This window comes from Tinamus guttatus, unplaced genomic scaffold (genome assembly GCF_059628265.1).
Source record: "Tinamus guttatus ecotype Peru unplaced genomic scaffold, ASM5962826v1 Tinamus_guttatus_pri_ptg000314l, whole genome shotgun sequence".
Lineage (NCBI taxonomy): Eukaryota > Metazoa > Chordata > Aves > Tinamiformes > Tinamidae > Tinamus > Tinamus guttatus.
The window spans coordinates 6,699,015-6,713,724 of record NW_028288848.1 but is presented as its reverse complement, the minus strand read 5'-3'; the positions used below and the strand labels follow the sequence as shown (position 1 = coordinate 6,713,724).

At 44.6% G+C, this 14,710-nt stretch overlaps 1 protein-coding gene across 4 annotated transcripts in view; it reads left to right on the top strand.

Annotated features, from left to right (window-relative positions):
• The window catches only part of ARMH3 (armadillo like helical domain containing 3), a 121,454-nt gene that overhangs the window by 80,161 nt on the left and 26,583 nt on the right, over positions 1 to 14,710 (top strand). For 3 of the 4 annotated variants that reach the window (XM_088528701.1, XM_088528700.1, XM_088528699.1), the window contains one exon: positions 11,396 to 11,474. The exons of the other annotated variant lie outside the window; for it this stretch is intronic. In XM_088528701.1, coding sequence (XP_088384827.1) covers positions 11,396 to 11,474 — 79 coding nt within the window. The remainder of the gene's footprint in view (positions 1 to 11,395; positions 11,475 to 14,710) is intronic. 4 annotated transcript variants of the gene reach the window in all.

Here is a 14,710-nt window from a genome sequence, read left to right as displayed (position 1 = left end):
CTTGTTTTTCCTTGCCAGGCTTTGGCAAACCTCTTTCAAACCAGTGTCATTGCTCATTAGCTTCAAATCTCATAGCTCGTATCACTTTTGCTGGGGTGCACAGTTAGCACATGTTGGGTGTTAAAGCAGCAATTAATCTCTTTGATATTGGATGGGTTCTGTAATCATCTGACCTGGTATTTAAAATAATAATTCAAGTTCTCTAATGACGTGGATGGTTTAATTCCTCTAGGGATCTTGCTGCTGACAAGGAAATTTTGTTGTGCAAGGTAATTTCCTTCCTTTACATAGCACTGGAGAGCTGATGGCTAATGTTTCTTTAAAAAAATAGGCAGCAAAATATTGATTTGGGCAAATAAAGTCTGAGCGAATGGATTTTGGTCGAATAGCAGGAGGCAACCTGACTGCATTATGTTGCACTAAGTTGTTTTCTGCTGCAACTTGACTAGTATTTGCAGAGCTAGATTTTTATAGCACCTTACCTGGTAATGATTCTGTATTAGGTTAGAGGGAGTGCTTGACCTGGATTAAATTGTCTTTCTGAGTGTGTACCTGTCCACAAGAAATGATTCTGCGCATGCTCAGAATGACTTCTAGGTGGGATAATAAAAGTTGCATAGCAGGATTTTTTTTTTTCTTTAAGTACAGGGGAAACTGGAGTGTCTTTCAAAAAAGTCTCCAGTAATTACTGGCAGTCTTTAACTTTGTGCTAGTGACCTGTATGTTGGCTGAAGACCTTTTCTGTAAGATGTCTGTGCTCTTACATATTTCCCCAAAAGCTTGCATTGGCAATGCTCCCCTCTTAGTGAAGAACAGCACTGATAATGCAAACTTTTATTTATTTATTTATTTATTTATTGACACTAATATGATATTGCATTGGCTGGCTTATAAGCAACAGAGTTAAGAAAGGTCCTGGCTCCTTTCATGAAGGCACAAGCATGGTGAGGTGAGCAGGAATAGGACTCTGCTTGCTGAAGTAAGTGGACTAGGAGAGAAATGTTGCCTTTGTTCTTAATGGAGGAACTAAAAGGATTTGAGAGCAAAATTGAATATTTTAATATGAGCAATCACTGCCATTTTTTGCCAGTGCAGATGTAAAATGTCAATTCAGGATTTTGACAGCCTCTTAATGCTCAGGATGTTGTGTGTGTTAGAGAAATTCTGAATCAAAATGAGCCTGTCGAAGTAGCTACAGCCAAGTGCCATGGCTTCTCTTTTTGGCCTTCATTAATTTATAGGTAGGAAGAGAACATTTGGCTTTTTACATCATTTTTCTTTTTTTTTCCCCTTTATTTTCTTTTGATTTAGGATAATTTTTTGTGTTTTCAGTTTTGGCTGCTGAACTTCAGATGGGTGTCATCTCACCCATCTGCTGAGTGTCTGCAAGCCTTGTCAGCTACCACAGAACATATGGATGGTCTCCATTAAAAAAATAAATAAATAAAAATAAAGGTGTGGGGGCAGATGAATCCTTTTGAGATTGCATATCAGAGGTTGGCTCAAGCTCCAGAAGGTTTACTTGGAGATGCCAGCTTTTGCACCACAAGTTTCACAAAGTTCCAGTTATCTTGAGCTATCTCATGCTACTGCCCGTAGAAGCTGATGCACCTCTCCAGTGTGCAGTTGTATATTAGCTCACTTCTATATCTAGCATGGATATAAACTAAGTAGAGTTCTACTGCAAAGAAAATTCAAAAGTGAACTCTTAGCTCTGTTTCACAGTTAAAAGTCCTGCGTTTAACTGTGCACTATAGCAAGGCTTGCTGCTTGCAGTTTGTCTATGCCACCTGTTTTATATCACATGTGATTAAAAACATATTATTTGACTTTTTTTTTTTTACATTGCATTTTCTTTAGAGCTTTTAAGAACGCTTTATAACCTGTAAAGAGTAAAAATGCTCTGCAGTACTACACATCAGTAACATAATGCTGTAGAAGAAGGGCTTTTTATTTAACTTGCGTGATAGGAAAATTCTGCAATTAACTTTGAAACATTTGGTGCTCCATTGTTTCTTGGATCGGAAAATCATGTCAAACGCTTCACTTTCTAAATAGGCAATGCATTTCCCTGGCCTTGCCTTCCATAGCAGAGCAGAAAAAACATAGATATAGATATTAAATATAAAACCCAAACTCCCTAGGGAGTCATGAGCGCAGGTGTGTGTGTTTACGTATATCTATATATCTTGGGTATGATGGCAGGTGAGAGGAGAGAGTGAGTACTGGAATATAATTTTCTCATCCGTTATGTAGCATGGGAAAGCGCTGCCAAAGCTGGCTTTGTCCTTCAGCTGCTAATTCAGCTGAATGCTTTTTAGCAACATCTGAATGAAGTTGGGATGGTGTTAGGGTATGCGATGTTGGAAAAGAAAGATCGAAGTGATTCTGAAAACACTCCGTGTAGGTGACTTAACAAGCTCCCTTGTCGCCTGGGCTGTGATGGATTGCTCGCGTCCTCTCTTTTTGTCCTCCTCGTTGCCAAGTGAGGCAGGAGTGTGTGACCAGGCTGGCTTGAGGTGCTGTGTTTTACTTTGCAGCCGGAATGGATTTAATGTCCATCTGCGGTCAGTAACTCAGCTGCTAATTTGTTCTGCTGCAGTAAATCCCTTGCTTCTGATCATCACCTCTTAGATACTGAGAGCAGATTTATGAGATCAACAGAGATCAGGATGGAGGGAGCTTGTCGAGTTAGGGGAACTGAAAGAAAGAGGCTGGGTCTGTGAAATACCTACAGCAAAGGAGCTGCATATCTGTGAGATTAAACTCTCCACCAGTTCATAAGCCAGACACCTTTTTTTGGGAAACCAGAAACATGATCAATTATAGATCCTCCAGCTTCTTCAGACGTGAAATAAATATAACAACAAAAAAGTAATATTCAATTAACTGCATGCATTTGGCTCTGCAACTTTCCTTAGTGCTGAATATCAGCTCCCCTCCCTGTCCCAAGCGATGTGTGAGGACATCTTTATTGATCACTTCATATTCACTCTGGGTTTGTCATCAGTGTCTGTGTTCTATTTGTCCAGGCAACACATTGGTTAGTTGGATCCATCAGACACTTCTCAGCAAATGTGATTTCCATTTGCACCTGTCTGAGGAGGAAATACTGCAAGGTTTGCAGCATCTTGTGTTTTCAGAGTACTGCTCTGTGAGTAACAGATTTCAGTCTGCATGGTGGCAGGTAATGCCTGAGAGGTTGAAGCTGTGAACTCCTCGTAGATTTGCGTGGCTGTGCAGATACTGTGCAGATAGCTGACACTCAGCATAATTATTAAGGTAATTAAATTTCATTGTGGGACTCAGCTTCATTTCCCTTGCGAAGTAGGTTTGACTGTAGCTGATCCTTGCCTAGGCAATTTTCCTTTCCCCCTCTCTCTTAATATGATTTGATGTCCTAGCTATTTTATTACTAGATTGTGTTGTTCTAACCTTTTCCTCACTCCATCCAGACAAACACAGATGCTTCAATGCCTTCCTTTCCCTCTGGGACTTTTGGCACAGGCACAGTTTTTATGGGGAGGCAGTAGAATAGGGTTGTGTTATGTGACCCAAGGAGAGGTTTCTGCCTTGCTGCCACAAGCAGGGTGCTGCAGACCCATGCAGTATCTGCAGACCCGCACCTGACAGAATGGGGTAATATAATTCATTTCCACTCTCTCGAGATGATGTGTAGTTGATGGCAACTGTTCACTCTGTTAATTAGACCAGCAGCTGTACCAGCTGCCTGTCTCAGAACTTTAAAAGGGCCCAGTGGGATGGGATATAAACTTTTAAAATTTCACTCTTTGCTTTGCATGTTTGGAAGGTGGTGTGTACAGTCCATATGGTATCCTGCATCAAATGTAGCTTCCAGCAAGCTAAACACTGTGCTTTTCTTCAATTTAAGCACTCTGTGGTGAAATGACTACCTAAGGTATTAATGGACATGAAAATAACTTAAAATATTTCAGGTTTTGATCCTGCCTGAGGTTTTGCTATGTCTTTTGTTTTGGAAGGCTTGGCTGTAGGTTTGTAATGCCAATTGTGAGGCAATGGGTAGGTGCCGACCCACTTACAGTGGCTGCTGAGAATAAATATCTGCTAAGAATTCATTACTTCTGGCCCCAACCAGAGAAAGCGTCTCTGGAAACCCTTCTGGAGAACCAAAATACAACAAATACTGTTCTCTTTCTTTGGTTTTGTTGGGGTTTTTGTTTTGTCCTCCCATAAGCCCAGCCTTGCTGTTTGTTTTTTACTTGATTCTTTGTCTTTGAGAACAGGCTGGCTTGTGCTTGAGAGACTTAAGGGTAATGGTAACTAAAGGCCTCTGTTTGGTGTTCAGACCGTGCTTTTGACACATTTTATTGCTCTAAAACACCTGTCTGCTAGTGCTGAGAGCATCCCACTGTTTGCAGTAAAGGCTGCTTAGCTTTCACAGGAATCGTGGCTCATTGGGTCCGTGGACTGTGTTTTCTTTTTGTTTGGTACATCTGAAGAATTTTGTCCAGGCAAATGAAAATATCTGAGAGAAGAGGACTTTGGAACATGTACAGCACAAAAGGTTGGTTAGACTCTGGAAAACAATGCTTTCATATTAATATGTATTAATGTATTAACATATTAACATAATATTAATATTCCATATTAACCTAATATGTTATGGGCCTGTGCCAAGGTAGGCAGGACCCTAGGACGGGAGTTTTAGAAGTTAGTTGAAGTGTCAAAGCTGGTAAAACAGCTCTGGAAGGTTAGATATTGCCCTTGGTGTTAGATGCCCCACACATTGGCCTGTGAATTCCCCTGGGCAGTGCTCACAGCTTGGACAAGCTTGAACTGAGCCGTGTGCTTCGGGAGCCAGCGCGCCAGCCTGGCAGACGGGCTTCGTTGTGTTCTGGGAAACGGCACCAGTCCTGGCTGCAGTTAGAGTTGAACAGATAATGATTTTTTTAAACTCTTCATCTCTGTAATCGAGGTGTAATGGAGGGTTTTTTATTTTTGAGGATATTGTTTTGGTGATCTCTCATAAATTATATGATTGCGGCAAGAAATGTGTTGCTCCTCAAGTTATAGTGTTGCAGAGGAACAGTCAATGACAGATCATCAGGAAAACAGGAACACTCATCAGGTTAGTGCCCTGTGCTTTGATGAAAAATTTCACTACCAGAGTCTGAACAGTATTTTCCATTTTGTCACTCACACCATTTGATCTGGTAACAGCACTGATTAAGTGTAGTTAAGATTTTTAATGCCTACTTATTGGGAAAAAGAAACAGAAATGTGTCTAGGCTACACCTGAGCTTTGCAGGGTGACTGGGAGGATCTTGCAAGAGCAATTCCAGCAGGGGACTGGCTGCATAGAAAACACTCAAGCTGCTGAATTCCCTGCGTTTCGTTGTGCCCTAGTGCTTCCCAGTGAGGTAGTGCAGCTATCCTGAGGGAGTCAACTGCTCATCTGTGAGCGCTTCTTAGGCAAGAAGCCCCACAGAAGTGGTTTAGGTGTGAGACCGGAGGTCCTTGATTTGCTTGGCTTAAACCTGTGGACACAAATGGCAGTAGAAGAAAAACAGCTTATCCTGCACACTGTATCGGGGTAGTATCCAGCAAACAGTGAAGTGGGAAGAGGCACTGCAAGAGCTGCCCGCGGGGCCAGGAAGCGCATCCCCTGCATCTCCCGGCTCAGCGGCACAGGGACGGCTGGAGCTCGGCTGGCACATGCGCTCCCTTTTGTGCCATCCTCGTTAAATGAAGCCAGCGTGTGTCTCCCTGGCCTGCCGTGCCCGGCTGCGCCATCAATAGATTTCAGTGTGGCAGAGCTGAACAGGTGTAACGGGCTTATTTCTTCTGGGACAATTACACCCGTGCTGACTCAGGCATTTCCTGGAAGCTGTAAAGCAAGTGCTTTTGACTAAAATATCCTTTTGTCTTCAGTTCTCCCCTGCAGTTTATTATTGTGTCTGGAAGATGCCTCCCACTGTGAGTTGTGGACTTTCAGCTTAATGTCAGTACTCAAAAAAGAGTAGGAGCAGAAGAAATTTAACAGATTGGAGCTAAACCGCAGTAGACGGAGGAATTTAGTGCTCCATTCCGAGGGGTTTATTTGGGTTTAATTGATGCACACAGCTTAGGTCTGGACGGTATATGTGCTTTACAGCACTGCCTCTTGAACATGTGTTAAAATAATCTAAACCCTCTCACCTCCTGCCAGGTGGGGCTGTGCGTACAGAGTAACTCAATCTAATTGTTGCAGGCACTGAACAGATGGGGGGTTTTTATTGCCTTCATGAGTGCTGGGAGTGCGTAAGAGCGAGGATTATTGCAGGCAGGATCCTTGCCCCTCCCAAAACAAGTTGGAGCTTGCTGAGAGCCAGCTTGCTGCAGGGAGCAGGGCTTGTGGCTGTGGTTCTGCACAGCTCTCCTGCATGGTGGAGGCATGGAGGGGAGGATAGATGGTCTCTGGACATCTTGGTCTCTGTGCTAGGTGTAACTTGCTACTTTGAGCTTGGGCAATGTGCAACATAGCAATAAAACCTTCTGAGCCCTTTTCACCTTGTTGGTTTAAAACACTTTGTGGAGGTGGTTATTATTATTCCTATTATTCAATGGGGGACATACAAAGGGAAGATGGACCTGTTGGTTTGGAGGTGACAAATGGGACACAAACTGGTGGCTTTCTTGGTTCTTGAACAATTAAAACTGCATTTTAGGTCTTGCTTTGCAAGATGTGAGCTTGTGGGGCAGCTTTTGCTGTGAAAGAAATGTTCAGGTATGCACAAGAAAGCTTTGCACCCAACACTGCAGGCTGCATCTGCACGGTAGGTGCAAAGGCTAGGTTCCTAGAGGGAATGATAGCTCAGCATTCCCATCTCCGTAATAAGCTTTGCAACCTTTCTGTTCTTCCTTAGCCTGTTTTCAGCACTTACAGAATGCTTAATTTCGCACAGCACAAGCAGTTAGTGTTGTCTTGTGGGGCTTCAGGAATGTACCTGCCATCAAGCAGGGGTGGCTGTAAGCTCATCTGCAACAGTTTGATGGGGAGAGTTGGAGGTCAAAGCAAACATGCTGAAGTGCTGCCTGCGATTTTGCCTTCTCTTCACACTAGACCCCTACCAGCTTCTTGTGTGGTTGAGGCAGGCAGGGCTGGGGTTTTTGTAACTGTGGAGCGAGTACCCATGGGGTGGAAGATGCTTGGAGTTAAAGGCCAGGAGCTTGGTGTTGCTGGTGCGCTTCACTTCTGACGTGTTATTGCAAGTAGTGGCAGATCAAATTGAGGCATCGATTAGATCATTTATCTCCACATGCTGTATCTGTTTTCACAGGAGCCCTTTCCTGCCAGCAGCCTCTGCATTTGCAGAAACTGTTTTTAAATGTTTTTATCCAAAAGGGCAGCGCTCATTACTTCTTAGTTTGTCAAGGGGGCAGCACCAGACAGTTCTGAATGAGGTTATGGAAGCAATTTCCAAAATGTTTCCTACTGTCTGGAAAGTTACTGCAGCCACTGTAGAAGTACACTCTGCTGGGAGTGAATGTAGTGAAGAACCGGAATGCTGCTTGGCTGGATGTGCCCCTTCTCTCACCCTTGGAGCGCAGGGGATGTCACTCTTTTGGAGAAAATAGAATGACCATCCTTACACCTCCCTTTCTAGCCCATACAATTTTGAGGGAGAAACTTCTAGTGGGAGTCAGTCCAAGACAGACCAGTTGTAGGAGCCTCAAGAGCAGCCAAAGTTAGAAAGCTTCTATCAGATGGAGTTTTGGGGAATTACCTTATACTCTGCACCTAATTGCAGTGGGCCCTACTTTCATTGGTCTAATAACAGAATTAATATTGCTAGTACAGAGTTACAGTTTGTTGGTGCTTAGGCTCCTAAATCAGGGAAGAACATTCTATATTTTTTACTGTAATCACTCTCTTCTGCTCCCCCAAAATAAATACTTTAATGCCAGGTGTCTTAGGCTGCTCATTCTGAAGGAAATACAAGCTCCTATGAATCTGTGTATGCCCTCTGGCAGCATGGCCCCTCAGCAGCCTGCTCTCTGAAGAGCTACACAGCAAGTTGGGAGCAAATATTTCCTTTTTTGGGGAGCACTGATGTGTTCCCTGCAAATTTACCAGTGTGTAAATGGTTTTCCCTGGGAGACTGAGGGATAAGATTGTGGAGAACACTTGTAAACCTCCTTGGAGGTTTAAATATCAACCACAAGACAAGCCCCTGGGAGGTTTTTTTTTTTTTTTTTTTTTTGTGTGTGTGTGTGTGTGTGTGTGTGTGTGTGTGTGTGATTCCTGGACCTCTGTTTCACCTTCTGCTATTAAGCTCCCTTCCCTTGTCCAGCTACAGCCTTCTGTCTTGCCAGTTGGCTGCTGAACTGTGAATCTGTCAGAGAACACAGTGTAGTTAAAGAAGAGGTGGATTTCCAGCACTGCTGAGTTTTCTGGTCCCTAGAAAGCTCTGTCCCAAAATACACAGATGTTTGTATGAGAAATAGCAGCTGGTCCCACCAAGAGATACTGCAGTGTGGAAATCTCTTAAGTGTGCTCATTATCAAAGGCTGGATGGGGAGCCAAAATGTTTTGGTTGATACTTTACCATTTCTTTGCTGATCAAATATGTTGAAGAAGATGCCATCGCTTCATGAATACCAAATACAAGGGAGTTCTTTTTTGTTTTATATTTTTATGATACAAAGATCTCAGAGCACAGCGGATCAGAAATCTTTTGCAAGAGCTTTAAGCATTCCTTCCTTCCTCCCCAAAGGTACTGTGTGCTGGCTGATATCCCAGTCATAAAGGCAATCACAGAGTAAAAATAAGCCAAGGCTCAGCTGTGGCACGCTGGTGTCGTGAACTAATGACGGCAGAGTTACTGTTCTATTGCCCATAAGGGGGAGACTGTGCTTAAAAGCTACCATCCCCTGTTGTCTCTAGGAAGAGCTGCCCGTGGAGAGGCAGCTTTGCAAAGTGAAATTCCAGCTGTTGCTCAGGAGCCCAGGAGGCCAGTTGCCTCAAAGCATGCCCTGGGGACAGCACGGGTTTCCAAAGACGGAGCAACAGCAAAGGCACAGCAGAGCAGGCTGTGCAGGAAGGCTCTGCTGCTGCTCCGCGGCTTAGGCTGGAGGATGGGGGAATTTCATGCCGCAGATGTATGGGAAGGAGCTGGACCGCGTGCGGAGATGGCCTTGAGTGCATGCTGGGCTGGCAGAGCCGCCCTTCAATCCAGGCTTTTCGTCCCCCTCTTCCCCAGGCTGCCTGCAGCTTCAAGAAAACAGCTCTGTAGAAAATCAGGTTGGGAAAGGATTCTTCATAGTGGAAAGAGCTCTTTTAAAATGAACTGAACTGTTGAACTTTCTCCACTAGTCCCTGAGGAGTTTCCCATTTGCCTTTAGGGGAAGAATGAGGAAGAAGATGCAAAATTTTTCTCCTCTTAAAAGCCTCTTGCTTCTTGCTGCAGTGGCAGCCAGTTGCTGGTTTGCATTCCCTGGGTGATTCCCAGCTGTGATTGCAGGTGCCGCTCCACTAGCTCAGATCTGAGCAGGGACTTCTGAGCGGGCGGCCCATCTGAAGCACTTCACAGCAGTGGGTACAAATGCATGCTAAATCTGTTCCCTGGTAAATGTTGGAAGCATGTGAGAGCACTGAACCCCACCGAGCTGCCAAACCTTCTGTCAAGCCAGAAGTTAAGTTGTTGTAAGTCTGTGTTCCTGTTCTTTGCTTTGCAATAGCTTGTAGCGTGTCCTGTAGGAGTGTAAATATGACCGCAGCCAGGCGTGAAACACGCACCTTGAAAGCCAGAGCGCTGGGTAATGGGGAGTGTGACAGTGACTCACAGGAGCCGCTTCCCGTCAGATCAGCATGGGAGGAGTCTGGCATGTCTCTACCTGCTGCCTCGCTCTTCGCCGGAGGCAGGAGGGGTAGGAAAAGCTGCCGGGGGGGTCCTGCTGAATGTGCATTACTGTCAAGGCGAGGGAGACTGCAGAGCCCACTCCCCGGGCTAAGTACATGCTGCTGCTGTAGGAGTAACTGCTGGAGTCCCTCTGTATGGATCCAGTGTGTTACGTTGACAAGGTGCAGCTGGAAATGTAGCAGGGAATCTGCAGATTCTGGCAGGTGTTGTGGCGTTTTTGCTCTTTCCTCTCCATCCTGTGGGTGCACCTCCCCTCCCCTTTCTTTACCTGCATAGTTAAAGAACTAAGGATGCTTCCAGGGGGAGTTCTCTTTCCACTGGCGCTGATCAGCACCGTTGAACAGCACTTGCGTCTGAACTCAGCGTCTCTTAGCTGCAGTAAGGTCTTGAGAAAGCAGCAGAAAGGCCTCCTGGCAGGGGGAGGTGTGGGAGGCAGGAGCCTGTTAGAGTGCAGCCGAGGGAGCTGGAGTGGATTTGCAGGGTGATGAATATGAGAGAGAAAGCCCAGGATGCTGCTGCTGTGGTGTAGCCTGGCCAGGCGGGCTCTGCAGGCGTCTGTTAGTGCACAGCTCTGTGCCAAACACTCACATGGGCTCTTCTCATCACAAGCCCCTGCCTCGGCCGTTGCTTTCATGAGTCCCAAGGAGGCCAGCAGCAAAATCTCGTCTGAGGAGACTTTGCTGTCTTGCCATTTGTCTTCTCAACTGCACCCAAAAAGGAGAGTAGAAACTGAGGAAATATTCCAGCAGAAGGTGTTGGCTGTGTTTTTATTTATATATTTTTATTTTAGTTTGCATTTTGACTTTCCCAGTTATGTGCCTCGATCCTGCTAGGAGGGAAGGGAAGTATCCTGGTGCGGTCAGTGAGAGAAATGCAGCACAGAAGCAGGGCTGACCGGTGCTCCTACCACTGTGCTTGTGACACAGTGCGAGTTCAGGCATCATCTTTAATGACCTAAATGGAGCTGAGGGCTGAAGCCATTATGGAAGAAATAGGGACTGAAATGATCGATCACCACAGGTAAGAGCTGACTACAGAATTTCTAACCAGATTGAAAATCAACATGAATAAACCATCAGCTTCTACACAGCAGGCAACAAAGTCACCTAGGGCAAAGCATCGTGCAGTGCTGGTTTCAGAGGGAATCAAGAGATGCCCTTTTTGAGTAGGGTCTGGCTGGGATCTCCAGGTTTCCTGTGTCTCTGCTACCCCATCGAGCAGCCTGTTCCCAGCCCAGCTGTAGCTCCCTGTGGTGCAGGCACGAGCCCAGCCCCGTGTGTGCTGTGCAGACACCCCCACGCCTAGGGCAGCACTGGTGCTTGCATTGCCCTCAACGGGCACGGGCCTCTCCGCAGGGAGGCTGCCGTCGGCAGCGCCAGCAGTGCCATGCGCGGAGGGAGGAAGCACTTGGTGGAGGACCGTGGCTCCATGTGCGCTGGCTCAGGTGGGCGAGGAATTTCTGCTGCTTCCGTAAGCTGTTGCTGAGACCTGTGAAAATGTCTTTGTTTCAGAGCCATCATCAATCACTTCAACCCGAAGATAGAGTCTTATGCTGCGGTGAATCACATATCACAGCTCTCCGAGGATCAGGTAAGCCAGATGTGCAATGATTCTTTTCCTTTCGTTGCGACCTGGGAACATAGGCATATTGGAGCATCTCTTGCTCATTGGAGCTGGTGGTATTGCAGAAGTTTGAGGGATGAAGGGAGAAATCTTACTCCTTGCTTGGGTATGGGTGAGAAGAGAAGAAAGAAGGCTTGTCTCGGCCAATTTTACCATCACTTGCAGGCATTTTGGTCCAGTAAATGCAGAGGGAATGATGAGGATAATGGGAGCGGAGGGAAGATGTCATGGTCTCAGCAAATATGGTTAGGGACCCAGAGGACACTAGGGTTTAGACTGGGGCAGGAAGTTGTTGGCAGTAAGCTTCCTTGTCAGAGAAATGTTAAACCTAGCTTGATTTGCTGTGGAGCGGGCAAATGGTAGATAGGAATTTTCTAGGGTGATTGAATTCAATGTCTTGAACAGCTGTTTCAGACAGATTTTGAGACTCTATTAGGGTGATAGGGTTAGGGTTTTTTTTCTTAATTTGGCTTGGTTTCCTCTCTTCGTGCCCTGCTTGTATTTCATAAATGTGTAAATGTGGCTTCTTGAACAGAAGCCTCTGTTCAAGGTCTCAGGAAGGGAACAGATGACCTATTTCCCAAAATACAGTACAGGTTGAATGTTAATCACTCTCGGAAAGGTGAATGACTCTACAGGAGCCTGTGATGGACAAAACACAGAGCTGCCATGCAAGTTAAGGGAAACCTCTCTGACAGAGCTGAGTGAGCATCTCTGGGCCTTACAGAACAGAAATTGGGTACGCCGAGTGGCACAGACACCTCAGTCAGCTTGGCTTGGTCAAGGATAGGACTCATGCACCTGCCTGTTTAAAAAAAAAAAAAAAAAAAAAAAGTCCTGACCATGTCTTCCTCTACAGTTCACTTCCCTCATTGCTTGCTGCCCTCCCTTATTACTAACCTTTCCCTGTGTTATTGTACTTGAATCGGGTGTGTGGCACACCTCAGCTTGAATGCTCTACCACTGCAGAGAAGAAATATGGCAGCTGGTGATTTTATTCTCTTCTTGGTAGAGCCAAGTGGAAGAACACTGGTACAATTTACTCAATTTTTATGTAAAAATTGTATCTGAGAGTCACTGTACCCACAGCTATGCTCTGTAGTGGTTCATGTTATAAAGGTTTGTTCATTAATGATATACTGATTGCATCAACTCAGGCCCCTAAAAGAGAAAAGCCTTTGGTAATGCAATTTTAAACAGAGGAGACTTTTGCTTAGCACTCAGGTTAGTCTGAGAAAGGAAAGGAGCTTTAAACTGTCACTCCGTGTAGTATTCATCCCCCAGCAGCAGTTCAGGGAGGTCAGACTGAATCCTTTCTTCCTATGTGCTCTTCTTTAAAATCTCAAGCAGCAGGCACGTAATAAAATCAGTGCTGATGTATGGAGCATTTTGAGGAAGATGATTAGGAAGTTGAAAGACTGTTAGATTTCTCTTTTTTTTCCCCTCTGTTCTTCATGCTTTCTTCCAGTGTAGCAAGGACATCAAACAGCAAAACAATAACAAGCCCTGGTGAACTGTAGAGACATGATGGAGATGTCTCTGTACTAAGAGACTATGTGGCCTCAGGGAGGGTGTTCACTTGCCTTTCTGCAGTTTACTGCACAAGGAGAAGAGTGATGAAGAGGACTTGCTTCCACTTCTAATTAGTCAGTAGGCTCAGTTCTGTATTTGGACCAGTTTTCCCTCCATCAGTGGCCATTCCATATGGTAGGTAGGTGACAAATAGTGGTAGGTGGCTGAAATCAAGTGGAGTAACTGAGTTTCATTCTGTTAATAATTCAGCACGTGGGGATCAAGCTTGCCTTTGGCCACTATAGTCTGTATGTCCTTTTTTTCCTTTCTGTCTCTACCTTTTGTCTCTGTGTGCACGGTCACTATGCTCACTCAACTCCCTTTCCCTTTTCTCTCCACAATTGTGTTTTGCTGCACAAAATGCATCCTTCTTTTTTGTCCTGTTTTCTGAAGTGTACCACACTGAGGCTTTTATGGTGACACTTAAAATGTAATCATTGAACTTTTGTATCAACACACATCTTACGCTTGGGACTGGTCATTTTCTCCTACAAGCTGTTATTTCAGCAGTTTCAGGTGACTGGTATGTCTTTCTTTGGGAGGATTTGTTTTTGTAATAATGAGGTTTTTTTTCTTTTATTTATTTATTTCTTTTCCAGAAACTAGTCGGTGGCTAGATTCTCATATGGCTGCTCATACTTTTTAGTGGTACCTGAGCATCCCCCATTAATCAGGCATGGCTTTGACACCTACCCCTATCTCAGGGGGATTTTCCAGCTGCTCTGAGTTTCTTCGCTTGATTCTGCCTCATCTGAATCTGCTTAGCTTGTGGACTCATACTTCAGTATGTGAAATTCGCTGTGCTGCTCCGACTGTTCCAGCACCCTGCTCATGTGTTGTTTTTTTATTTTTGTATTTATTTTTAATAACCTTAAAAATAAGTAAGATGAGTTTTCCTCTGTTTTGTTCTTTCCTTATCCTACTGAAAGCTTGATTACCTTGTTAATCACTGATGTCCATTCGTTACTGTTCTCCATCAGTCATTTAAGCATTTTCTCTTTTTTTACTTATAGACTTAATGTTAACATTATTACATGCTGAAGGAAATCATAGGCCCATGAAAATGGTGAACATGGGACTGTTTTAAGTAAAGGAAGGTTGTTAATGAGCTGCTACCATTGCACATCTTCAGTCCTAAAGATGTCTAGGAATAGTGGTGTTACTATATAGACTGTTCTCCAGGCAGGTATATTCACAGGCTTTGTGGTACCGCTTTGTTGACTGGTGTGTAATTTATCCAGTGTTCAGATCAGAAATAGTGGGGAAAAAGCTTTTCTTTCTAATATTCTCTCAAATAAGGAGTGTTTCCTGGTTTTACTATAGGACTGGCACTACTTTTTGTTCCCCCTTCACGGAGTGGGAAATGTTCCGCTTTGGAAGCCTGGAAGTGCATAGGAGATCCCCAGGGTTGAGCAAACATCAGGGTATTGCCTATGGACTATGAGTCTTCTTAGTCTGTAAACACTACTTGATCCTTCTCAGTGCTGCTCTGGAGAGAGTCTTTTGCCAAAGTAAACTCCTAATCTTTCCCAGTTTTTAACTATTTTGAGCTTGCTGTTGGTCCTTCACCATAAAGAATGTGTCTTTCAGTCAAAGATGTTATTTTATCAGCCTTTCCCCTTCATTTGCTA